This window comes from Hyaena hyaena, unplaced genomic scaffold (assembly GCF_003009895.1).
Source record: "Hyaena hyaena isolate Hyena2069 unplaced genomic scaffold, ASM300989v1 scaffold_793, whole genome shotgun sequence".
Classification (NCBI taxonomy): domain Eukaryota; kingdom Metazoa; phylum Chordata; class Mammalia; order Carnivora; family Hyaenidae; genus Hyaena; species Hyaena hyaena.
The window spans coordinates 424276-451970 of NW_024081426.1; the positions used below are offsets into that span (position 1 = coordinate 424276).

The 27695-nt window shown below is 40.6% G+C and overlaps 1 protein-coding gene across 2 annotated transcripts in view; it reads left to right on the forward strand.

Moving 5' to 3' along the window:
• PAPPA2 (pappalysin 2) overlaps positions 1-27695 on the forward strand; it is a 271505-nt gene that overhangs the window by 199426 nt on the left and 44384 nt on the right. For both annotated transcript variants that reach the window (XM_039219146.1, XM_039219147.1), the window contains 3 exons: positions 18849-19017; positions 20403-20538; positions 22223-22332. In XM_039219146.1, coding sequence (XP_039075077.1) covers positions 18849-19017; positions 20403-20538; positions 22223-22332 — 415 coding nt within the window. The remainder of the gene's footprint in view (positions 1-18848; positions 19018-20402; positions 20539-22222; positions 22333-27695) is intronic.

The following is a 27695-nucleotide window of genomic DNA, read 5'->3' on the forward strand; positions in this document are numbered from 1 at the left end:
AGACAATGGCTTAGGCCTAGGTCAAAGACTCTGACCTTGAAGTCATGGCTAGAGTCAGCATCACCCAAGCCCAATGGCTTCCCCAGAGGGAAATTGAGAAGGAGGGTAAATGGATGTTGGGGGAGCAAAAAAATCAATAAAACAAAAACAAATATCTGTACAGTGGTACAGCCGTATCCTGACATAGCCTGCTATCATCAAAGATGTTTGGGAGAATAATAAAGACATGGGAAACATTCATAATACAATGATAAGTGGATAAAAGCGGGAAAGTAGTTGTTATAATAAATGATATGCTCTCTATTTTCGATGCTAAAATGATATTTTACCACTTTTTTAGTAGCTGGGAATGATTATGATATCAGTAATCATAACCTCTAGGTAGTAGGTTCAAAGGAGATATCTTTTCCTTTTTTCATTTATATGTATTTGCTAAGTTTTCTTGATTTTATAATGAGGTAAATGGATAAACTGTTTAAAAACTAAATAATGAAGCCAGCTATTAAGAGTAGATTGTAGCAGTTTGTGGGGGCAGAGAGTGATAGAAGGAAAACTAGGCAGATCTTTCTACATATGCAAACCCAGGAGAGACCAGCACTCTAAGATGGTGTGAGAAAGGTACATGACCTTTCCACCTTGTGCCCAGATCCTTCCACATTTGGAGGACAAGCACCATCTTTATTCTTGAAGGCCTCTTCATACGTTTTCTCATCCAGTCCTAATACCTCTTCCCTAACCTCCTGTGTGTCCCCTCACTCCCCAAAGCGAAGAGTCTACCCATAGGTGTGCAAGCTTAACCTCCTAACCCCCCAAGCCCCAAAGTGAAGAGTCTACCCATAGGTGTGCAAGCTTAACCCCCCCAAACAAGCTCTCCCCCTCCCTGCTGTCTGAAATGAAGGTCATCACCTTTGCTCTGGACCCCATCTCCCTTCTTAGGGATTTCCCTCAACTCATTTCCCCTTCTCTTTCCTACATCTGCAGCTTCCCTCTTTTACCTGGTTCCTTCTCTTTCATTGTGCTCTGGATTTGCGCCTATTACAACCCAAATGAGCAAAGCCTTTTCTTGATCCCATGCTCCCACCCAGCTACCATTCTATCTTTCTCTCTCCCTTTTACACTGAGACTTGTGGCAAGAGTTGTTTGTCTTCACTCTCTCTATCTTGCCATCTTTTTAGTCCTTCACACCTACATTCACGTTTTTGCTTCCGTCTCTTCACTAGAGCTGGGCGTGCCATGGATCTTTGTGCTGCCAAATGCAGAGACTTTTTTGGACCCCAGGTTACTTGAGAATATTTGGCTTGTGTTGTGGTTACCATGAGAGATAGGATGGACCCTCCTACCTGTAAATTGTTGTGGATGATAAAACTAATGATACCGTGCACAGATCAAGAGAATACGAAAAGGTTTATGACTCATGTAATGAGGCCTTCTGGGAAGAGGAGGAGAAGATCCCAGGTTGACCTTCAAATGACTGGAGAAACCAGGGCAAAGAGAGCATGGGGTTTTGTGGTGCTTAGGGAGTGGGGCCAATGCCACAGTTTCTGCACATGAACAGAACCTGTGTGGTTTGAACTGTCTGCTGAGGCCAAAAGAGGCGTGGAGCTTTCTGATAGGCTTGCTCAATGTGGGAGATGGTGCGGCTTGGAAGCTGTCAGCAAACATTAAAAATGTAGCCAACAGCATCGTTGTCTACACCCTGCTTGAAATTTCTTCCTTGATTCTGTTCTGTTTCACTCTCTGATCTTCCTTCTTCTTCTCTCTTCTCAGTTTTATTTTCTAGCTTCCCCACCCCTACCCCCCGCCCATTTCTTCAATGTTGGTGTTTCTCTGAGCTCACTTTTCTCTCTTGTTCTGCACACTTGTCTGGGACAAAGCTCATTGACCACATAGCCTCAACTATCATCCGCATGCTGATGCTTCCTAAATCCATACCTGCCACTCTAGTCTTTTCCATTAAGGGCCATAAAGACCATTAGAACAACTGCCTATGGATACAGCCACTTGGATATCCCATCTGCATTTCAACTCTTACGATATAAAACAGAGCCTACTATAATCTCTTAAACCTTAACGTTCTTCTGTGTTCCATGCAATTGATTAGCCAAGAACTTGCACATAACTTGAGACTCTTCAGTGTCCTTCACCCCTAACAAAACCAGTCATCAACTTCTATGGAGTGTCATCCTACTGACTCTCAAATATGCCCTCCCCCTCCTGCTGCTACCTCTCTATAATAGGCCACTATCTTTTTACTTCTCAACTGGTCTTTCTGGCTCTAGTCTTTCTCCTTTCAATACATTTACCACTTTGGAGCAAAAATCGTCTTCAAAAAACTTAAATCCAATTGTAGGTTTTCCCCTACATGAAACTGAATGGACACCCTTTCTGCCATTTCAGTAGGAAAAAAAAAAATCTTAAAATAGTTTCAAGGTCTTGTACAGTCTGCTGGGCTTGGCTTACTTCTTTAGGCTCATTATTACTCTCTTCCCTGGGAGGCCACTTGCCTCCAGCTGTTATGCACAACACCTTCTGTAGTGTAGGCTCTCATGCCCCTGGAATTTTTTTACTTCCTCATATAAGCCTTGGCTAGCATGCTTCTGGGCTAGAGCTCTCCCAACACAGATCTTTGCCTTAGCTGACTCTTACTCTCCTATTTTTAGCATAGGTGTGGTTTTATCGAGGAAGACAATCAGCTCTCCCCTGTCTGTAAGAAGTGCCCTTCCCATGGGTTGCACTGGACACAGAAATCCCCTGATAACATCATTATCTTGCTGAGTAGAAATTGTCTGGTTACTTGTCTATATTCTCCAATTGACCATAAATTTTAGCTCCCTGTGCCCAATGGCTACTGCATTTATTGGTAGGTACTCAATACCTCAATAAATACTTTGTGAATGGATGAAAATACATTCATTAGAAACATCTTGATAGGAACTCGATGTTAAATTTGATACTAAAAATGATGAAGGAAAGGTGGGGGCAGTTTCTTAGGAGAGAGTGGAGATCTCTATTTCAAAAGCTTTCGAGTAGAAGAACTCTAACAACATATGTGTATGTTTTTCTTCTAGCAATTGTCTCAGTAACACGGGAGGAACAGTCTTCTGCAAAGACAGTTTACTGTTATGTATTCAACACACATGTAAGCTTGATTAACACAACTCAGTGCAGGTTGTTAGTAACACAAAAGGGTTAGATCTCTCAACAAGCCCCCCAGAACGGTGCTTATACCTGGTTGCCCTTTAGAATCACCCAGCGAGATTGAAAAAATCTTCATGTTCAGCTCCCACCCCAAACCAGTTACATCAGAAGCTCTGCAAGTGGGACCCAGGCATTAGTGTTTTACAAAGCTTCCCAAGTGGCTGCAGTGTGCATCCCAAATCAAGAAGCACAGGCCCAGTGGAACCTTTGTTTCTGTAAGAATAGCATCAGTCATGGGACTGATTTGCCTAAAAATATCCAGAGCAATGTTTTCTTTTTTCAAAATCAGTATACCAGCACTTCTGCATGCCAGATTTTTACATGTCTCTTTGAGGCTTATTTGTTTTTGGAGTTAGTCGAAAATCTACGAACAGTCGTAGCTCCAAAGAAATTGTTTTTTTTTTTTAACTTTAAAAAATGTTTTAATGTTATTTTTTATTTTATTATTGAGACAGAGAGAAACAGAGCATGAGTGGGGGAAGGGCAGAGAGAGAGGGAGGGAGACACAGAATCTGAAGCAGGCTCCAGGCTCTGAACTGTCAGTACAGAGCCCTATGTGGGGCTCGAACCCACAAGCTGAGATTATGACCTGAGCCGAAGTCAGATGCTTAACCAACTGAGCCATGCAGGCACCCCAAGAAATTGTTAAATTTAAGTAGTTTCATGAGTTCTTTCTTACTGATATTTTCAACACACACACAGGCTCCTTTAAGCTGCTTTCTTTTTCCCCTAAGCAATTTACTTGCACACATACATCATTCTTTTTTTTTTTTTTTTTTTTTTTTACAAATAGTTTATTGTCAAATTAGTTACACATACATCATTCTGCATCACGCCTTCATTGTTTCATTACCTTGACTTCCCAGGAAGCTAGAATAAATGTGTTTGACTTCTCTTTTATCAAAAAAAGGCCATATTATATTCTCCCTTATCTTTCACTCCCATGGTTACCTTGTTCTCATTTAGGTGTTATCTTTATGTGTGAAGGTTAAGTTAACCTCATTAAGGCCCATAATTAATTTAACTTCTAAATTATTCCAACCTTCTAACTTTACTTAGACAGCCTCTCCTTGTATAAGCCATTCATCAAGGTGCCAGGGGAAGTGTGCTATAGTAGTCAGATCTTCCTTAGAGTGATTGTAAACAGCTAGACTTTCTGGGAGTCACCCGTGGTATCAGCTTTTCCAAAGAACATCAATCTATTTGAGTTCTATAAGCCCAACTGTAGGTCAAAACTGTAATAAACTGGCCACATATTATGACTATTTAGTGTTTAACAAATATTTTGTTGGTAAACCTCTTCAGTGGAATTTGTCTCTTCTGACTTGTGGGTGGTGATGGGGGAGTGGTTTGGGATGGCCCTAGACTAGTAGACATGTGGACTTTACCTCTCTCTACACATAGATCATTTGGTATGGAAGAGAGTTAAAAAGCATAAGGCCTTGGCTCTGTTCTATTGGGTTGATGATATAATAAGATGATAGTATAATATATTATGATACAGTAATGCATAGCTTGATATATGGCAATAATAATATGTGTCAATATATTATTATCCTCAAGACAGATGAAGAAACTGAAACTCAGAGTATCATTAGTAACCTTCCTGTAATCACTCAGCTGATATGTGGTGTTAAATCATTCTGACTCCAAAGCCATGCCCTTGGCTAACAAGACTTTCAGTATTGAACAATTTACTGCATTTCTCTTGACCTTCCCCCGCCCCGCCCACATCTGTGAAATAAGGGAAAATCTTGAGTGACTTCCAACTCTAAAAGTCTATATTTCAGTTTCCATCTCAGTAGAATGAACAAGAAGAGTTAGCACTTTGGCATAACACTATAGAGAGAAGTGATACATAACAGTTTATTGCCACCAGCAAAAACCCAGAGAAGCAGTGATATGTTAGTCTATAGGCACAATCTTAGTGAGCAGTACTTATAGTACTACATGGAGAACTTCTGGTCCAAGACACTGGTCAAGGTTTTATTCTCTTCCTCTCAATAGGTTCTGATGAATTGTTCTCCATTTACACCCAGGAGGATTGGATCTAGGTCTTCCTTGAAGACAGAATATGGGTACATTTTTAAGATCTCTAGGATTGACTTTAAAGATTAAGTACTTCCCTAGAGAAGAAAATTTATTCAAAAATGCTAGGAAAGCTTTCCTTTGTCCACGATCTGTCTCTTGGCTTAGTGAATAGGTAGACAGGTTCTGGGATTAGTGAGATCTACATTTGGATCTTAACTCTGCCATTTATTAGCTCTTAGACCTTGGGCAAGTCACTGATTTTTACTGAACATCACTGTGTTTATTTACAAAATGGATATTAGGAAGTAAGAATACTTAAAGGCTCTTATAAGTGTTAAATTGGATAATGGATATAAAAAACTGAGCACAATTCTTAGTCATTTGAAGATTTAGATCAGCAAAAGCTGGTATTTTACCATCATAATTATCATCATCCTTGGGTGAATTCCACTTGCAAAATAACTGCTGCTTTTGGTGTGTTTAACAGGTAAACTTTAACAAGGAATGCACTCCACTACATTTTTATCAGTGGCTATTGCCTCCCACCCATGGTTGGTGTCTGTGCTCCCAAAAAAACAGCATGCAGACCAGAAGACTGAAGCTGGCTTTCCAAGTAGGAGGTACAGCTCTTCAGTTACCAGGGCCAGTGGGGGAGTGCACTTCCTCTGCCTATAAAACACACACACACACACACACACACACACACATCAAAACAGAAAGTTTATTAAATTAAAAAAATATATTTGCAGTTTCCTCCCCCAATCAGAACCCTCTCTGAATGCTTCATCTCTTCCTGCTGTCAACTCAGTAAGTTATCCAAATACTACAATGGCTTCAAGTAGACCATAAAAAGGAAAAAGAGGGATATGGGGGGAAAGAAATGGAAATGAAATAATCAGCAAGATAGAGCTGGACATACTTTAAAAATTGGAGCCAGCAAATAAGGTCAAGTTGGTCTGGGAGGAGAAAGGAAGGGCATGTCCTGGAGATGTTACCTAGATTTGTAGGCCCTTTTGATCTTTTTGAACTGTGACTTGAATCTCTGAGTTTCAACTGATTTTTTCGTACCATAGGAAGGGAAAGAAAGACTTGCCTAATGAAATGAAAATGTGTAGTGAAGACAAATGTGTAAAACTCCTTAAATATCTTGGATTTGCAATTTTTAAAAAATCAGTAAATTCATCTGTAATTTTCAAACTCTGTGTCACGACATTGTGCATATACACATGGGAGTACATGTTAAACCTATGTAGATATAGACAGAGACACATGTGTTTTCTGTGATTTGCCAATTAAGGGACAGGACACACTATAATCTCTGTGTACGCTCCTGCATCTGGGAGAAATAGAAATTTGTTTTCTTTCCATTAAGACATTGTCTGGCTTTATAATTGGTGTTTATAGTAAATACATTCAAAGTTTATCCTTGGAATCCTCAATTCTCTTGCCATTGTAGGATAATGTGAGCTTTAGCCTAATCTGTTGCAGTGTATTCTGGCATCCAAGTGACTAAGCTTCTCCTCCAAGCCTTGGCCACTCAATGCACACACACGCATGCTGCCTACACAGGGCTCCAGCCATGGGCGTGCGGGCCTTCATGTCAAACACAACATTTGCTCAACTCATAGATTTCCCTGCAATCTTCAGTCTCAAGCTAAGGAGCATCTGATTGCAAAACCATTCTTCCTCTTTTGATTTGATATTACACTGACTGCTGATTTCTCTATTAATCAAGAATAATAATACTTAAAATCTCATATAAGTAAGCACTGGATTATTTTATATATGTTACACCCCCCCCCCACATATTTGTACGTACATACAAATACCCACATATACATAAATACACCAAAAGGAGTTTCTTCAACCCATACTTTCTCTCCCTGATGCCTTTACTTTGCTTTTTTTTCCCCTCCTGTCTCAGGCTCCTGCTAATCCCTTCTTTGGCATAGTGGATGAACAGGTTGATTGTGGCCTTCTTTTGCTGTCTAGTGATAGGGTCAGGTTAGGACAAACTGATTTATAAACTGTCTCCTAAAGTATTCCAGGAGGGACAAAAATCTGAAGAATTGAGTAGGGTGGGGAGTCTGCATAGAATATTAACACAGAACACTCATCACAAACACAGGGAGAGAGAGAAGAAGAGGGATGGACAGAGGAGTGTGGCTGAGTAGATCTTTCAGTCATCAGAGCTAATAATTTCTGCTGCTCACTGAGAATTACATGTGCCATTCATTGTCATACATACTTTATATACACTAACTTATATAAACTTCTTTCTTAATGTTTATTCATTTTTGAGTGTCAGAGAGAGACAGAGTATGAACAGAGGAGGGGCATAGAGAGAGAGGGAGACACAGGATCCAAAGCAGGCTCCAGGCTCTGAGCTGTCAGCACAGAGCCCGATGCAGGGCTCGAACCCACGAACTGTGAGATCATGACCTGAGCTGAAGTTGCATGCTTAACTGACTGAGCCACCCGGGCGCCCCTGAAGACACTTGCTTTAAATGGCTATCCTTTTTCCTGTGTTTCACCAATGAAATTATAACTTTAATTCATTAGTGAGCAAAGGAGAAGTTTATATTTCCCCTTATAAATGCCCTTCCTAATTTGTAGCATTCTCTGCCTCCTGTCGGTTAAGGCTTGAGCCCACAGTTCCATTCATAGCTAAACAAATGGACTCCACTACCTTGGAACTCCAGGACAAGAGATCTAGCAATACCTGAAGGAATTCATACTCTGAAAACTTTGTGAAGATAGACAAAAGAGTTCTTACAGTGATAGAATGTGTCCTCTGATATTGAATTCATACCATTTGTGGCACTTTTTGGTCAGAGTCTCGTCCCACCTGCCCTCCCCCAGGCTCTTGCCCTGCCTCTTCCTCACCACCAGACAGAACAAGATAAAGCTGAACATACTTCAGAAATTAGGGTGGGCACACGTGCATATATGCACACTTTTCCCGTTAATGCTTTTGGTAAAGGCTTCAGACACACTCCACCTTTCACACCTCCAGGTTCTTGCGTGCATCGTTCTTCTGCAGGTATGCCCTTGTCCTCATTCCCTGCCCAATGAACCATCTCAAAGGATATCTCCTGATATCCTTCATGTCCCCAAGCAGCACTGGTGGCTCCCTCTCTGGGCCCCCATAAGCCAGTACTCTGATTCTATTATAGTACAAATATCTGTTTCTACAACTGCAGGACTTACTGTAGTGCACGGGCACATACTAGATGCTCAGTGAATACTTGTTGACTGGATGTATGAATGGACAAATAACTGAATGATGAAAGATGGTATATTTTGTGTGGAAAAAGAGCTCTGTAGGGGGCATTTTTTTTTTTAGTCAGGGAAGAATGAAAAACCAAAGCCAGTGTGTCGGTGGATGGTCCTACAGATGCTATTTCTTGTCCAGTAGAGTGGACGAGGGCTAAACACCAGCAGACCTGCAATTGAGAGGATGGAGTCACCGATGGGCTGTGGACTGGCCATGACTGACCTCTGCCCACTCTTCATCTAGGATATTGGCTTGAGAAACCAGGTCTGCAGTTGGTTAAGAGCTGGTATGGAGTTTGGAAGTGCTGATGTCTCTCTCCGGGGTGAAGAAAGAAGACTATGTTTTTTAACATAGTCTAGAGCAGTACCTCTCAGACCTGAATGGACACAGGAATCCCTTGGGGATCTGGGTAAAGTGCACATTCTGATTGAGTCGGTCTGGGGTAGAGCCTGAGATTCTGCTTTTCTTCCAGACTCCCAGGTGATTCTAGTGCCGCTGTGCTGGGAACTATGTTGTAAACAGCAAGGGGCTAAACTTTATTCTGAGTAAAGAGGCTTCGAGTTTCAGTTAGAAAAAAGTTGCCCATGTGTCACACAAAACACCTAACCAATTAATGCCTCAGTTTCCTAATTTATATAATGAAAATAACACAGTTATTCCTTGCTTTTACACCTCCTTTTTAGGAATGTTCTATATGGTAGGACTTTGTGACACACAGTATAGTTGTACTAGATAAAAGAGGTACTTTATCTGCACCTCCATTTCTAGGAATACTGGTGCTTCTCTGTTATGACTCCAGCATTGGCATTAGATGGATCATGGTACCAATCCCTTTTCTTCCATCAAACAGTTAGATAATCCCAGGCAAGTTGTCTTACTTTTCTAAACCTTACTTACCTCATCTATAAAATAAACATTTATACGTTCATTGAACCCATGTTTATTGGTGCCTATTATGTACCAGACATTGTGCTAGCCACTGAAGATGTAATAGTAAATAAGGTCTTGTTTTTACCAAGTTTATATTCCAGTGGGGGGGGGGGGCACGCATAGGAAATCAATTAATAAAACAAAATAGTAATTACAGAGTATGCTGTCTTTGAAAGACAGTGCTTTAATTAAAAACCTGAAATAATAAAGGTGTAAAATAAGGTTGCTGAGGGGTGGCAAAATTTATTTTTAGGTACGAAGAAGAGCCAATCAGAAAAACAAAAGGAAATGCACAAGCAGAGAGAATAGCACTCAAGTCCTTTGGTAGGAAAGAACTTGGTTGTCCTTGGGATTCTAAGTCCAGTGTGGACAAAGTACATTAAAGAAGGTGAATAGGATGAGGTCAGAGAAAGTTGGGCCAGATCAAGAAGGACCTTGTTAGTAAGAATTGAGAAAGTTTGGATTTTTTTTTTCCATGCAAGAGGCGGCAACTGAAATGCTCTAAGCAAGAAAATGACATGATGTAATGTATTTATTTATTTTATAAAATATCTCTCTGACTGGTGTCTGCCAACTGGATAGGATGGAAGCCAGAGGAGAAGTGAGGGTGTCCAGTTGTGAGGTGAGGGCTGGGAACTTGGGCTAGCACTCATGACAGTGAAGGTGCAAGAGGTATGGGGACAGATTACACAGATATTTGGGAGGAAAAACTGAGAAGACTTGTTGATGGATTGAATAAAATCAGGCGGGTGCTTGGGAAAAAGTAATTTTGAGAGAAAGGGTAGAATCCAGGATGTGTTTTAAGTTTCAAATTTGACCAACAGGGTAGATGATGATAGTGGCATGTCATTGAGAAAAAGAATGCACAAAGATAAGGGTATAAAGAATTCACATAACAATCATCCTTATCACACAGGGTGGGTTTGAGGATCAAATGACATAGATATATATTCTTCCACACAATCCCTAGCACTTCAGTGTGCATTATTTTACTGCTTTTCTGTTATCATTATTATTCACGAGGGACTACCCACTGAAGACACCAGGCACCCTTGATAGGTAAGGACATGATAATTCTCTTGGACTCAACAATCATACTTTTATTTTCTCCAGTGGAAAATAAATATTACTTTTGAAAACGCTGCAGTGGTGATAGAAGGATGGGGTAGGGTAGGCTCATGTATGCCTCCAGCAACATCAGTCAAATTTTCCGCCAAGTTTTGATTACGAGATCTTTATTTCTGGCAGTGGAGTAAGTTTCAGAAAGAGCACAGCTGGATTTTCAGCACTAGGTAGATACCACAAGTTCTGGAAATTGGAAAAAAGCATCTTCTAATTTGGAAATTGTAGTGATTTGTCTGGAGTACTGAGAAGGAAAATAAATACAAACCTGCCCCCTACCTCCAACTCCTCATGGTACCATTTACAGAGTAAGTCATCTGGCTGTAGCTGTTTATGTTTGGTCTTTGCTAAGCATCCAGCCTTTGTAACCAGGGTTGTTAGGTAGGTGATTTTGCTCCCTGATTTCTACACCTAAGGTTAATTTTTGCTATTGGAGAGCAGCGTAGATTTTAGTAGTTTGCCAACCTGGCTACATATGAAAACTGCTGGCCCATTAAAAAAAATACAGAGTGCTAGGCTAGTCCCAGGCTACTTGATGTAGTAAGCCTATCACTCCAGGTCTTTAAAATGTCTCCATGAGGGGCACCTGGGTGGCTCAGTCGGTTAAGCGTTCGACTTGGGCTCAGGTCATGATCTCACAGTTTGTGGGTTTGAGCCCCGCGTTGGGCTCTGTGCTGACAGCTAGCTCAGAGCCTGGAACCTGCTTCAGATTCTGTGTCTACCTCTTTCTCTGACCCTCCCCTGCTCATGCTGTCTGTCTCTCTCTCTCTCAGAAATAAATAAAACATTAAAAAAATAAAAATAAACCATAAAATATCTCCATGATTGGTCTACAAATGTCATTTGGAAACCACTGATCTGAGGATTGGGGTGTTATATTATGATTTGAAAACTCAGGCTTCTATTCTTCCTTTTGCCAATGAATTGCTTGCAATGTGGCATTGGGCAAGTCACTTCATTGTTCCTAATGTGATAGTTTAGCCTCTTTTACTCCACTGGAATGAAAAAAATATAGCTGATAGTCAGGGAGTAGAATGTTTCATCGGAAGGACATTTGGACTGGACTATCAAAGAAGTCTTGGAAACCCTGTCCTGGTGAGGGTCTGCCTGTGTGCATTGATCTAGTATCTACTGCCATCATTCTTTGAAACGCAAACCTATTCACCACATGATTTCAAAGTGCCTCTTGACTCTTGATTCATAACACTTTATGTGAAGGAGTTGAACCACTGTGAATAAACCAGTTATTTTCACTATGATTTTAAAAGGCTCAGAGGTCATTCCTTAACACTAAGCTTAGAAGAGAGGGCTGTGACACCCCTGGAGATCAGAGTCTTGCAATTGCTATAGGCTGTAGTCCCCTTCAAGGGCCCTTTGTGGAAACGAGATTTCTTGGAGCTGGAAGGAGTCGGGACATTGAATCTTTGCTGCAATCACAGTCCCTTATGGCCAGAACCAGCCCATGGCACTCAAGTGCCAAGCTCCTTACTATGGGATCTCAAGGCTAGTGCCATACAGGGATTGACAGCATTGACATGGAGCCAGTGAGACAGAGCTTGCTATTGGGCCTTGAGGAACTGACCAATCAAATGTATTGTGAGAAGTCTGAGTGTAGAACCTGAAGTATGTCATCTGATAGAGTGCCACGCTGAAGCTGTGAGAGGTGTGTGGGAAAATGACTATAACATGCCTTCCCCATACAAGCAAGAAGAAATAGGGAAGGAGAATCCATGATGTTTAGGGGACATAGGGACCCCTGTAAAAATGAAATGCCATTTCCTAAGGAAACAGGTATCTCTACCAACCTCCATTCACTCTTGCCTGCAGTGCCTCCGGTGGAGTCCAGGGATACCAGTGGGAACTACCTTCCAGCATTCTCCCTCTCTATATTTTATTGATATTACTGGTAGTTTGCAGTGCAGGGCCTGTCACGTTGTTCAGGTACCACCTACGATGCCCAAGGCACTCTTCCTCATGCAAGTTTGATCTATCTACCTTCATCCCTGAGGTTATTAAACTGGCAAGGAAGTCTATGAAATCGGCATTATTAAATGGCTCCTCACTCTGGGCAAGAGAAGGGAGGACTATTTCCATGTTGAAGAGTTCCAACCAATTCAGAGAAAAATACCACATGAAGTCAAAACATTATCATCTCAGCCAAGCAAGGGTTTTCCTTTATAGCCATGCTGACATGCAAGGTTTTACAGCCCTGCCTCTCCCCTGGTATTGATGGTATTGCCTGCTGTCTCCAGCTGGAGGAAGTCAGTTCAGCAGAGGTAGGGGAAGGATTTCATCTGCGGGAAGTGATAGAAAGAAGAGAGTCCCTGGGAGGATATAAACTCTGTAGTGTGAAAGAAGACTAGAGTATCTATGTCTATAAGAGGGACAAAAAGGAGTTTAGTTATAGTCAAAAGAACTACAAACCCAAATTACATTTGGGAAAACATTTTTAAGTGGCATCGTTTTTTAAGGGAAAGAAGCCATATACGAAATGGTACCTGGTGTGTGATTTCATTTATATAAAGTTCCAGAACAGGCAAAACTAATCTGTGCTGACGAAAAAGTGAGAATAGTGTGGATGGCGGGGGTGTGGGGAGGTTTAACTGTCAGAAACACCAGGGGATTTCTGGGGAAGCTGGAGATACTCTTTCTCTTGATTTGAGTGATTACTCAGGTATATTCACATGTAAAAATTCCTTGAGCTGTAGATTAAGATTTGTGTAATATTCTATATGTAATTTATTACTCCATATGGAAATTTAAAATGGATCTTCTTTTTGGTCATACTCATAGATGTGGTATCAGGATAAAGGGAATCTGGGATATTCAATAGGATAGAGATGCTATTAATATTCAAAGTGGGCTATAAAGCATAAAAGAAGTAGTTAAACTTGACACATTGGAAGGACCAACCACAGGCTTTGGCAACAGCTCACCTAGGTCCAGGTCCTAGTATACCTTTAACTATAGATTTTTGAGCTAGCTTTAAATCTCTGTCAGGCTCAGTTTCATCCTCTGGAATAAGGGTAATAATATATTTAGCAATATATTATTTGGTAATATATTTACTTCCAATCTGTCGTTTGGAAGATTCAGTGAAATAATACATATAGGTGTCTTGCCAAACACCTGAAATATAATTCATAAATAGTATTTATTAGTAGCAGATAGTAGATATATGTTCACATAAACCATGATGCTTCAGAATCCCAGTCGTAAAATCGGATTTCTACCCTAAAATATTCCTGGGAATAAAAGTATGAATCTCAATAACTATTTAACATCATAATAAACAGTGAAAAGCCAAAAGCTTTTCTCTAAGATTAGGAACAAGGCAAGGATTCCCACTCTTGCCACTTTTATTAATGTAGTTTTGGAAGTCCTAGCCATAGCAAGTAGGCAAGAAAAAGAAATAAAATATATCCAAATTAGAAATAAACGAAACTATTTCTGTAGTTGATATGATATGATATGATACAATCATATCAACTGTCTGTAGATGATATGATATAATACAGAGAAAACCCTAAAGACTCCATACACACACAAAAAAATTGTTATAGCTAATAAATGAGCTCAGTAAAATTGCACTTCTTAGTTCAGTGAAGAGCTAATAAACGAATTCCAGTAAAATTGTTTCTATACACTAATAAAAAACTACCACAGAAATTAAGAAAACAACCCCATCTACCATTGCACTGAAAAAAAAAAAAAACCTAGGAATAAATTTAACCAAAGAGGTAAAAAGACATATGTACTGAAAACTCAAAGACATTGATGAAAGAAATTGAAGAAGACAAAAATAAATGGAAAGGTATTCCATACTTTTGGATTAGAAGAATTAATAATATTAAAATATCTATACTACTCAAAGCAATCTACAGATTCACTGCAATCCCCATTAAAATTCCAATAGTGTTTTTCACAGAACTAGAACAAACAGTTCTAAAATTTGTATAGGGCCATAGAAGACCCTGAATAGCCAAAGCAGTCTTGAGAAAGAACAAAACTGGAGGTATCACACTCCCTGATTTCAAACTATACTACAAAGCTATGGTAATCAAAACAATATAGTGTTATTATAAAAACAGACATATCAATCATTGGAAAAGAATAGAGAGACCAGCAATAAACTCACACAAATATGGTCAATTAATTTATGACAAAGGAGCCAAGAACATTCAGTGGGAAAAAGACAGTCTCTTTAATGAATACTTTTGGGAAAAACTGGTCAGCCATATCCAAAACAGTGAAACTAGACCATTGTCTTATACTCTACAGAAAAATTGCCCCCAGATGGATCAAGGACTTGAATGTAAGACCTGAAACCATAAAACTCCTAGAAGAAAACATAAAATGTAAGCTCCTCAGCATTGGTCTTGGCATTGAATTTTTAGATTTGATTCTAAAATCAAAGGCAACAACAAAAATAAACAAGTGAGACTACATCAAACTAAAAAGCTTCTTCACGGCAAAGGAAACCAACAAAAGGAAAAGGCAACCTGCTGAATGGGAGAAAATGTGTGCAAATCCTATAATCAATAAGGGGTTAATATCCAAAATTTATAAAGAACTCAAACAACTCAGTAGCAAACAAAAACAAAAACAAAAACAAAAACAAACCCACAAACAACCCCATTAAAAATAGACATTTTTCCAAAGAAGACATACAGGTGGCCAACAGGCACATGAAAAGATGTTCAAAATCACTAATGATCAGGGAAATACAAATCAAAACCACAAGGACATATCCTTTCAAATCTGTTAGAATGGATATTATCAAAAAGACAAGAAATAGCAAGTGTTGAAGAGAATATGGAGAAAAGGGAACCCTTGTACATGGTTGGTGTGAATGTAAATTAGCGCAGCCTCTATGGAAAACAGTATGGAGGAGCCCCAAAAAATCAAGAATAGAACTACAGTGTGATCCAGCTATTTCATGTCTGGGTATTTATTTAAAAAAATCCATAAATTTGAAGGGATGTATGCACCCCTATGTTCATTGAAGCATTATTTACAATAGCCAAGATATGGAAACACCCAAGTGTCTGTCAATGGATGAACAGATGAAGAAATATCATGTATATACACAATGGAATACTACTCAGTTATTAAAAAGAAGGAAATCTGGGTGACTCAGTCAGTTAAGGGTCTGGCTCCTGATTTTGGCTCAGGTCATAATCTCACTGTTTATGGGATCAAGCCCTGAGTTGGGCTCCACACTGTAAGTGTAGAGCTTGCTTGGGATTCTCTCTCTCCCTGCCTCTCTGCCCCTTCTCCATGCATGTTCTCTCTCTCTCTCTTTTTCACTCTCTAAAAAATAAGTAAATAAACATTTTTTTAAGAGAAGGAAATTTGCCATTTGTGACAATATGGATAGATCTTGAGGGTATTATGCTAAGTGAACAAGTTAGAGAAAGAAAAATACCATATATTTCTCTTATTTGTGGAATCAAAGAACCCAAAACAAATGAAAAAATGAAAGAAAACTCATGGATACAGAGAACAGATGGGTGGTTATCAGAGGGGAAGGGATCTGGGAGTAAATGAAATGTATGAATTAGATCAATTGCGTGGTAATAGATTGTAACTAGACTTACGGTGATGATCATTTTGCAGTGTAAACAAATATCAAATTATCATGTTGTATATCTGAAACTAACAAATTATATAAGTTTTACTTCATTAAAACAAATGGGTGCCTGGATGACTTAGTTGGCTAAGCATCTGACTCCTGATATCAGCCCTGGTCATGATTTCATAGTTCGTGTGTTCGAGCCCCACATTGGGCTCTGTGCTGTCAGCACAGAGTCTGCTTGGGATTCTCTCTCTCCCTCTCTCTCTCTCTCTCTCTGCCCTTCCCCCACTTGCTGTCTCTCTTTCTCTCTCTCTCTCAAAATAAATAAACGTTACAAAAACACTAAGAAATACTCTTTCACTTGTTTCTAAGAGGATATTGTTTAAATGTTAAACTATTAAAATGTATTTAAATTCTTTAAAATCAAATGCATTCTCTGCTGTAGGGCTAATTACTTAACATTTCTGAGTATGTTTCTTTATCTATGAAATAAGAATAATACTATTCCATGAGGAGTATTCTTATCATTCAGTGTTACCATGTGTACTGTGCTCTGCAGTATACCTAATTAATACACTGTGAGTTTTGGTTAAATTTTTCAACTTGGAAAATACTTAACTAATGCCTACTGTAGCCAGATACCATTTAGGAATTATTATTAGGAATAAAAAACAAGAATAATATACAATCCTTGCTTTCAGGAAGTTTCCAATTTACTGGAAAAGAAAGACATGTACACATTTATAAAACAATGTGGTATTTTACTAGTGTAACATTAGAACACTGGGCAAACCCACTGGAGACATTGTATAACAGTACGACAGTCATTAAAACTTGGTGTATTTGAATTTAAAAAGAGCATCATGACCCTGTAAAATAATAATTTAGAGCTACCATATGGTTGAGTCAATGGCCAATGGATTATTTCTATCTTAGAATCTCAAGGATGTAGCCAGGATTGTTCTGAATCAGAAGTGGATGCATTAAACCAGCAACATGGAAAACACCTTCAAATTGGTAGTGAGTCAGAAGGGAAATTGAATGGAATTCACACTATCAAGACCTAATTCTGTTGACTGTGGTCTACCTCAAACCAGTCTCTCTGGTTGGAGGCCACGGTCATGCATGAGAAGGAGGAGCCGTTCTTTCAGGCCAGGGTTGAGTCACGCACACTCTGATAATCTGACAAAAGCTGTGAATTCTTTCCAAGGAAATGATGGACTCGTAAACAAATAAAATGGCCGTCGTAATCTCTAGTGAGGTTCCGGCCTTTCTGAAGTTCAAGATAAGAGCCTCTGTTTTAAAAGAAAATCTGTATGCTGTATCTTCTCCCCTCTCTGGGGAACTAGGAAATAGTGGCAACTTCATCAATTGTATTAACATATGAACACTGATAGTCCCAAATCACTTCAAATCACACTGAGTTTGTGATAACTTTTTCTTTCTTTCATCCTACCTGGCATCTCCCAGTGCACTTAGGATTGAGACTTCTCCAAGATGAAAGGCTTAAATAAAACCCAGCTGTAAACAGTCTAGACCCTGAACTCATACTTATCAAACTCTCTTGAGAGTAATATGTCAAATATTACAAGCATACCTTGTATTGTGTTTCGCTTTATTGTGCTTTGAAGATACTGCAGTTTTGTACAAATAGAAGCTCTGTGGCAACCCCACACTGAGCAGGTCGGTAGGCACCATTTTTCCAACAGCATTTACTCACCTCATGTCTCTGTGTCATGTCTTGGTAATTCTCACACTATCATAGACTTTTTTCATTATTATTGTATTTGTTATGGTGATCTGTAATCAGTGATCTTTGATGTTATTATTGTAATCATTTTGGCACACCATGAACCATACCCATATAAGACAGCAAACTTAACTTATAAATGTCATGTGTTCTGACTGCTTCACTGTCTGTCTGTTCCCCTGTCCCTCTCCCTCTCCTTGGGCCTCTGAATACAGAGACACAATAAAACTAGAATTAGGCCAATTAATAACCCCACAATGTTCTCTGAGTGTTTCTGTAAGAGGAAGAGTCACATGTATCTCCCTTTATTTTTATTTTATTTTAAAAAATGTTTAATGTTTATTTTTGAGAGAGAGAGAGAGAAACTGTGTGCAAGTGGGAGAGGGGCAGAGAGAGTGACACACACAGAATCTGAAGCAGCCTCAGGCTCTGAACTGTCAGCAGAGAGCCTGAGGTGGGGCCACAATTCAGGAACTATGAGATCATGACCTGAGCTGAAGTCAGACGCATTGCTGACTGAGCCACCCAGGTGCCCCACACATATCTCGCTTTAAGTCAAAATCTAGATATGATTAAGGTTTCATTGTTCTTTCAGGCATAATGCTATTGCACACGTCATAGTGTAAGCATAGGTTTGATATACATTGGAGACCAAAAAAATTCACTTGACTCACTTTATTGCGATAGCTGCTTTATTGTCGTGGTCTGGAGCCAAACCTGCCACATCTCCAAGATATGTCTGTACTATATAGGAGCCATTGCTATCACTGCTACTACGTGGATACTACTATTTTTCCTTCTGTGACTTGGAAATTAGCCTGGAGATGTAGGACCTTTCACTAACCAGAACCAACTGCTCCTGCCTGTTTGCTAGTCCTTATATTTTATTAGTGAGAATTCAGTCTTCTCCTATGACCTCCTTGTGGGAGTCTAATGGGCTATTCTGTTTCATGTCTCATCAGCAAATTCCTGAAGATACAGTGCCTGGAGGGGGGCATCTGGGAACAAGGCACCTGCATCCCAGTGGTGTGTGAGCCCCCTTCTCCTGTCTTTGAAGGCATGTATGAATGTACCAATGGCTTTGAGCTCAACAGCCAGTGTGTGCTCAACTGTAACCAGGAAAGTGGAAGGGTAAGATGACTTGAACTTGCTTTTGGAGTAGGCCATGCTCTAATCTCGATGACCCATCCAAGAACATTCACTAGAAATGATCTACATGAATCCCAACAGGCAGGGCCTTACTAAGTTGGGATTCTACCAGTGGTGTTGATATTATTTCATAAAGAATTCAGAAGATACCATGGTTTTGGAATAGTTTCTCTTGAGTTTAGAACGTCTTCTTGGATAAAAGGAAAAACCTGATGGGTTGGGTACCTGGGTAAATTCCAGAAATGCTGTGATTTTGATTTGGCAATGTGGTTTCCTCCCATAACCTCACTATGAAAGCTGGTATCATGTTTTTCAATAGTACAGAGTCCTAGAACAGAAACACAAATTCCTCAGCAAAGGCAAGCCTAAAAGTACTGCTTGACTACCATTCCCTAAGATTTTGGCACAAGAGGTCTCAAATGAAAACCACAGTCTTATCGTGGTTACGTGATTAAAATCAATTTCAGTTTTGAACCTTTTCAAGTACCACACGCATACATGAGGCAGGAAGTTAAGCAGACTTCCTAGGCAGAGATCAATGACCTTGACTGCTCTCCTGGCCCATGTCTATCTCAGTGTCCAGCACTCCAAGGTAAGCACTGCTGGACAAATGTGGAAAGAATATGCCATGAAATGAGACCCCTGAGAAATCAAACACATCCGTTTGTGCTGATTGTTTAAGGCCTAAGGGAGTTGGCCCTGGATGAAGGGAGAGTATCTACAATTCTAAAATCTTGCTTTCTTGGGTTTTGTGCGTTGGTGCTATTTTCTCTGTGATCTGCATATAGTATACTTTGTGATTATCGGGGATGTGGAGCCAAAAGTTACACAAACCAGCACACATATGGAGAGAGGGAATAAAACTTTGGTGAGATCAAAAGCAGCTGCGATGTGTCCATTCAAGCAGAAAGGCAAAAACACCTTCATAAAAATTATGAATTGGCTTTACTGGATCACACTCCTCTTGAAAAAAATGCTGACATTTGCTGCAAGCAGCATTTGTGTGATAGTATGGATGAATCGATGCAAAACAACACCATCTGTGAAAAAAATTCCAAAAATATCTATGAATATGTGGGCTATAGTTGACAGCTCACTGAATCCTTCTATCCAAAGAAAACACATTGTTAATAAATTTGATTAATGACAAAATTGTTCATGATTTCCTCATGCCAAAATGGCAAGAAAAAATTGTCTTTTCTTATTTTTTATTCTTATCTTCTGGTCAGTAACAACCTGGTTTATTACCTCAATCATGTCTTTTAGTCCAGGTTCTAAAAGTTGGAGAATGCTACCATTTAATCGGGCCTCTTTTCCCCCTTTGTTCTAAATAAAATTAACAAGAATGTTTACTTTTGATATTGTAGGCTCCCATCCTCTGCACTAAGGAGGGACTGTGGACTGAGGAGTTCAAGTTGTGTGAGAACCTGCAAGGGGAGTGCCCAGCACCCCCATTGGAGCTGAATTTTGTGGAGTACAAGTGTGAACAGGGATACGGGATCGGTAAGTTTGGGATGAGGTGCTGAATTCCGCTCCCAAAGAATCCTTTCATTAAGCCTGGCTGGATTTGAGTCAGATTCATTGTTCTCTCTCAGGGATGGATGGAAATGCAAGTTGACTCTTAGCTGCTTCAGTAAAAATGAAATGTATGGCAAACTGGTTCACTTTACCCTTCCACACGTGTTCACGTTGGTGCTGCTGAGCTAGTTGCAGAGTGTCTGGTCATGTTACCCACTTCGCTGCAGGCAGAGAGTGGGTTGATTTGTGGCAGCAGTTGAGTTGTAGCCACACACCACGCAAGTCCTGAGTCCCTTCTCCATTCTTTCTGCGCTTGTCCCTGATGCAAGGAGTTCTCTCCTGAAAGGGACTGGTTAGAGATTGAATTTGCTTGCGTTGCCCTTTGGCCATTCTTTTCTCTACAGAGGACCAGACTCCAGAGCCTCTGGGCAACTTCTAAATCAAGTCATTGCAATTAAAGATCTCTGTGGTCAGAGCTAATTTATAGAGATGTTGATTCAACTTTGCCCTGGCTGGACCTATGCATCGTAGAAAAGAGATGCTATTTGTAGAAAGCCTTGTAAGGTTAACCCTGAATTCTGAACTGCATAAGCAAGGAGGGATTTTATGTCATTCTAACTGTGTAATGCCAATGGGTAGAATTTGAGTGAACGAGAAAGCTCATTAGTTTCTGAGATGGTACTTTACCATCCTCCGGCTGCTCTTTGCACCTGGATATCTTGGTAGTAGGGTGCCCAGACTGGGCCTCTTGAATGGTATTTCATGAGCAAATTCTCATCTCCCCACACTCTTAATTTCTGCATTATAATGCCATGCACTCACATACATAAAACTCTTAAGAGTCCTGGAGCATTTTGAGTTATTTCACAAGTTTGCAAAAAACATAGACATAGAGGTAGCAAGTGCTGCAAAGAAACTTGCAGACAAGCAGATCTATTGATGAGGAAACGGAACCCTGGGAGCGTGCCATCTTTGAATCGAATTTTAGAAGACACTTGGACCCATATACAAGGGAGTGGAGCAAGATTTCCCTTCAGGAGGCTAACACGTGACCAAAATCTCTGCTTCTAATTTCCTGTCCCTTCCTCTTAATCACATAGGTTTCTTGGCTGCAAGCGTGTGGCCATCAGCCGGGCAACAGACATTTAAATCTGCCTTCATCATTCCTGGGCCATTTTCCCCCCACCAGCTGGGACATTTCTTAGGTAGTGGCTGCTGTAATTATAAGCCTTCCAAAGATCATATAAGCAGGGAAATAGTAATGTACTAAAAGGCATCGGCCAATCAAGATCAAGATTGTCATTGGCTGGCCAGAGTCCTAGAGTAGGGTCTTGGTAGTCCAGAAGCTAGACCAGGAGTTAAACTTTTAATTGCCGGATCTTGCAGGAGTTCAGAGATTCCAGAGCAGGGGCTGTTCTGGGCCAGAAAGAGGACTGGGCATTGGGTCAAGGGGAGATCCCTTGGAGCAGTGACCTCTGTAGCCATTAGTGCAGAAGACTCTCTACAGGTACATGGTAGATGAATTTGGCTCTGCCTACAACCGTGATTATGTGGTGGCCCATCACATAGAAATGAATTGCTCTTAAGAAGTCAAAGCTGTTGATTCCAGGATGAAAAAGACTGAGATCTAAGAAGTTCAAGTCTCTGTTGTAAATTTCTGTCCCTCCAGGTGCTGTGTGTTCCCCATCATGTGTGATTCCCCCAAGTGATCCCGTAATTCTGCCTGAGAACGTCACTGCTGACACTCTGGAGCACTGGATGGAACCTGTCAAAGTCCAGGTGAGGAAAGGGACGTTTTTATGTGCCACAGACGTAAGATGACTGAGAAATTCACAACTGACAGTGTATTCCCTGAAGTAATTTCTGAGGCTTTCTAAGCATCTTTAAAGCATGGCTCATTCCTAGAGAGGAACATTCAAACCCAGAAGGACAAGACAGGACATTTGGGAAAAGGATGGCCCTTCTCCAAAAGACAGTTTAAAAGCTAATCTAGAAGGAGGACTTGGAAACATAGAGAACGGTAATTCAGGAAAGGAGATTGAAAGAGAAAATCACTGCCACTGAAAAATAGGACAGGAAGACTTTGAGGAAGCCAAAGAAATGAATAAAGATGAAAGAAGGGTGGAGAGGGGTCGCCTAGGTGGCTCAGTTGGTTAAGCATCCAGCTTTGGCTCAGGTCATGATCTCACAGTTTGTGGGTTCGAGCCCCACCTCAGCCTCTGTGCTGACAGCTAGCTCAGAGACTGGGGCCTGCTTCAGATTCTGTGTCTCCCTCTCTCTCTGACTCTTCCCTGCTCATGCTGTCTCTCTCTCTCAATAAATAAATAAATAAATAAATAAATAAATAAATAAATAAATAAAATTTTTTAATGTTTTATTTATTTCTGAGACAGAGAGAGAGACAGCGTGAGCAGGGGAGGGTCAGAGAGAGAGGGAGACACAGAATCTGAAGCAGGCCCCAGGCTCTGAGCTAGCTGTCAGCACAGAGCCTGAGGTGGGGCTCAAACCCACGAACCTTGAGATCGTGACCTGAGCTGAAGTCGGACACTTAACCGACTGAACCACCCAGGCACCCCAAAACATTAAAAATTAAAAAAAAAAAAAAAAAGAAAGAAGGGTAGAGAGGGAAGAATGGCTTGGAAGAGATGGAGATGAAACTGGAAATGGGGAAAGAATGATGACAGGGTGTTTGAGGAGAGCTATCTTCCCTGTCTCTGTCCCCACCCTTTCTGAACCCCAAGATCTCCCAGGGCCCTCTGGAGTCTAGTCAGTCATGGGCAGGACCCAGTACATTGACACCCTCTTCTCTGGGCTCTGCATTTGTTTGCATTCTCAGGTGAAACCCCAAAAATGCCCCTCCCTGCTTTTTCTCTCCTCTGGGCCTGGGAGAAGGGCCACTGTCCCCCTGTCTCCTCAGTGCCATTTCCAAACCATTGCCTCCGCCTCCTCCCTGGAGTCACCCACATCTGAATCTAATGACAACGGAGCAAACCACTCATCCTACCCCCCATCTCATTTCTTAAACGTTTTAGCTCCTGGGTCACAGTCATGTTAGCTGATATTCTTGCATGATTCATCGATTTCAGTATCTACACACTTGATCCTCCCAAAACCTCGGTTCTCAGTTCTGTGGCCTCCTCTCTTACAGTGATCACCTTTACCTTTTTGACTTTATCCTCTACACGCTTTCCTTGGCTCACTCTGATGTTGCCACAGTGGCTTCTTGGCTGATTCTTAAACATGCCAGGTATACTCCCACCTCAGGACCTTTGCTCTGCAGTTCCCTCTGCCTAGAATGTTCTTCTCCCGTGTATCTTCATGCCTTGCTCCCTGGATTTCTTTAGAATGTTACTCAAATGTCAGGCTCCTCTTTGACTGTTCTATCTAAAATTTTAACTCACCTAACACTTTCTGTCCCCCTTTCCCTTTTTCACTTTTTTTCTTAGGACTTAACACACTACCAGGCATATTATATATTTTACGTATTTATCTTATTTAGTATCCCTTTCTGCTGCTAGAATAAAAAGTCCAAGGAAGGAGTACTATCTGTTCCATTGACTAATATATTCCCATATCCTAGAACAGTACTTAGTATGTAGTGGGTGCTCAATAAATATCTGAGAGATGAATAAATGAAAAAGAGAAAGAAAAACTGATACGAGATCAGGATGGAGAAGATCCTGTGGTAAGTTAGTTAGTTCTCCTTAGAATGGGAAGGGTGGGAACAGAAAGACTGGGAGCTTGGTTCCCTTATTTGATTAACAAATGACATCCTTGGAAGGCTGTTCTCCTAGAGTTACCAAGAGATGGTTTCTAGAGATGTACTGCATTTCCTTTGGAAACCATCCTCAGATTGCTTCTTTTTCCTCACAAAATAACTGTGCTATCTCATCAGCAGGGATTTGTGTCAAAGCAAGAGGATCAGGAAAAAATACCTTTAAGTATGACTCAGGAGAGGGGACTGGGAAGAGTGCACCCCTACTAATTCAGTCAGTTATTCATTGAACAGTCATTTAGTGGACCTTCCTAATGTGCCCTGGAACTAGGCTAAGTGCAGGGAATGTGGAGATGAAAAAATGATAGTCCTTCTATTTACAAGACTTACAATCTGGCCATGAAAACATACATTTATAATAATGCAATACAGGAAGTGGTTTGGTTGTGGTAGAAGTGCTGTGGGAACACCCTGGAGGAAGCAACTAATTCTTCTGCTTAAGAGCTTCAGGAAGGATCAAAGGACAAGGAAGCTATTCCTCTGGGTCATAAACCATGATCAAGAGAGGAATGTTCTAGAGGCTTGGGAATGGTAAGAAGTTCTCTGTGGCTGAAACCAGGGTATGTGTGGTGGTGAGGGAGAGGCAAGATGGATATTAGAAGGGTGAGATAGGGGAGAGAGATGTGGGCAAATTCCCGTGGGGCAGGCCATTGAGCAGGGTGGAGCTCACAAGGAGCCTGGGGGCAACTTGAAGACTGAATTGGGGAGGAGAAAGCCAGAAAACCCCTTGCCTGGTTCTCCCATCCCTGGCCTTCCTAAAATTTCTGTGCCTGTCCCCACAGTCTGTGGTGAAGGCCTAGCTAGAATTGCAATGCCTGAAGGAAGAGCTTTCAATGTTTCATGAAGCTCCAGATGGCCTAGACCTTTTCTTTCAGTCCCTTAAACTCAACTTCCTATGAGGAAAGCCTTCTCTTTCATCACTAGTAGCTCTAAAGGGGGAAAGGCTTAGAACATTTCAGACTCTTCTCTTACTCTTGAGAAATAACCTGCCTGAGGAACTCTTCTCCACACACTTCACCATGAAGGCATCCGGTGGGAGCAGTCGTAGGGCTCAGGAGGCCAGAGTGCAGACCTTCCAGTGATGGGGGGGTCTCCCACTTCTGCTTTCCAAGTGAAACATTCAAAGAAGAGCCTCTCAGTTGTCTTCATGAAGACAGCAGGGGTGCCAAATGCAGAGACTTTCCTGTTTCCAAACCAGAAAAGGACATCCTCCATTTTTGTTTACATTATATTCCTACTAATTTTTCCAAAGCTGAGAACCTCATAGGTGTCTTATAAACATTGGTGGAATGAGCAAAGCAATTCTTGTAGCACCGTTTTCTACTTTGGAAGTAAGTGTCTATTTCCTCATCAGACTTCAAATTTTATAAAATTTCAGCAGCTCTCCATGACTATGTGATTATATGTCCTCACACCCTTGTTATTTTCAAGTTGTCTACCCCAGAGAGAAATGCAGAATATTTTTTTTTCTCCTTAAGCCAAACATCAAATGTTATCATCTCTGTCACTGCATTTGTCTTGAGCATTGTCTAGTCAGTAAATCCAGGTATTGAAACAAGTTCTCCGGGCATGGTTTTAAGGATGATAGCATCGCATCACAGAAATGTTGGAGACCTTATAATCAAAAATGTGTTAAAAATGGGGCGCCTGGGTGGCTCAGTCAGTTAAGTGTCTGACTTTGGCTCAGATCATGATCTCACAATTCGTGGGTTTGAGCCCCACATTGAGCTCTGTGCTGACAGCTCAGAGCCTGGAGCCTGCTTTGGATTCTGTGTCTCCCTCTCTCTCTGCCCCTCCTTCACTCACTCTGTCTCTCTCTGTCTCTCTCTCTCAAAAATGAATAAGCATTAAAAAATTTTTTAATGTATTAAAAAAAGCTGAGTTTTTACTCATGATCTCTGTTATTCATCAGCTACATAATTTTAGTCAATGTTACTGTTCTGTGCCTCTGTTTCCTTGTATGTAAAATGGACATAATGCCATTTCATAAGATGAATGTGAGTATCAGATAAGAAATGTGGATAGAACTTAGCTCTGTGCTTGATGCAGAACATTCTTTCTTGATCAGTTTCCATTTTAACTGGAGACAGGTCACTTTTCCTCCCCACTGTCTGCTCTTCCCATCTATAATGATACTGCCCTGTTCTTTATGATTTGGGGGTACAACTATACCGATCACAACTTGCATATTGTTAGAGGCACTATTACTTTAGTGGTGCTTTTGAGACTTGTATCCTTTTTCTGTGTGAAAACAAAGTAATTAAATTAGCTTCTTCTAATAATGAGGAGGAAAAATTGAGATAACTCACAAAATGAGCCTCATCCTTAACCTTGTAAGAGTAATTTGTTCCTAAAAAAAAAAAATCCAAAGGTCAGAATTTAAAAAACTGAACACAAATGAGGTGCCCAGGTGGCTCAGTTGGTTAAGTGTCCAACTCCTGATTGAGGCTCAGGTCAGGATCTCACAATCATGAAATTGAGCCCATCTCATGTGTGGAACCTGCTTAAGATTCTCTCTCTCTCTCTCTCTCTCTCTCTCCTCTGCTTCTCTGCTGCTTATGTGCACATGCATAAGAAGGAAACAAATTTTAAAATTAAAAAATTGTTTTTCTCTCTCAAGAAATTTAATAAAAAATTGAACATATAATTGATAAAATTTTCTCATGAACCCCCAAGTCAGTATTCGTTATGCCAAAGGAAAAGCCAGAGTTAACCCAGGACTTCACGGGAACTATCACAGAATGACTAAATAAGCTGTCCTTTGGGCATCTCTCAACAATTTCATATATATAATGAAATAAAGGAGTATCGCTTACAGGAAAAAAAAAAAAAAAACTTACCTGGGATGCTGTTTTTCTTTTTAGGATATCAAAACTTTTCCATAACAAAAAAACAAGAGAAAGGGCTCCCTGGTAGCACTGGGAATGGGGATAAAGTTATTGTTCTTATGTTCCCAGGTGCTCAGAGATAAGATTATACATTAGCCATGGACGATTTCATGATGTGTGCTATTTTGTGGCACCCAGCAACTCCCAAGGGGCAGGAAAGCAAACTTTGTCCTCATAACTAAGAAGCAAAGCAGTTGTATTAAATGAAACTCTTCATCAAGTAAAATCCTTATAACTTGCATTGAATCATCTTGGCGGGGGACAGGGGTTTCCATATTGTACTCAATCTAAAATTGTGGTGTCCTTAAGAATCACATGGGCAGTTTGTAAAAGGGACAGAGGTGGGTTCACCCCCTTCAGAGAGGCTGGCAACGCCATGGGACACACTTCCTAATTCCACTGTAGTTCTTTCAGAGACCCACTGCTGTTAGAAAATAAAGCACTGACAGCATAAATATCTTAAGTACAAACACGCCTGT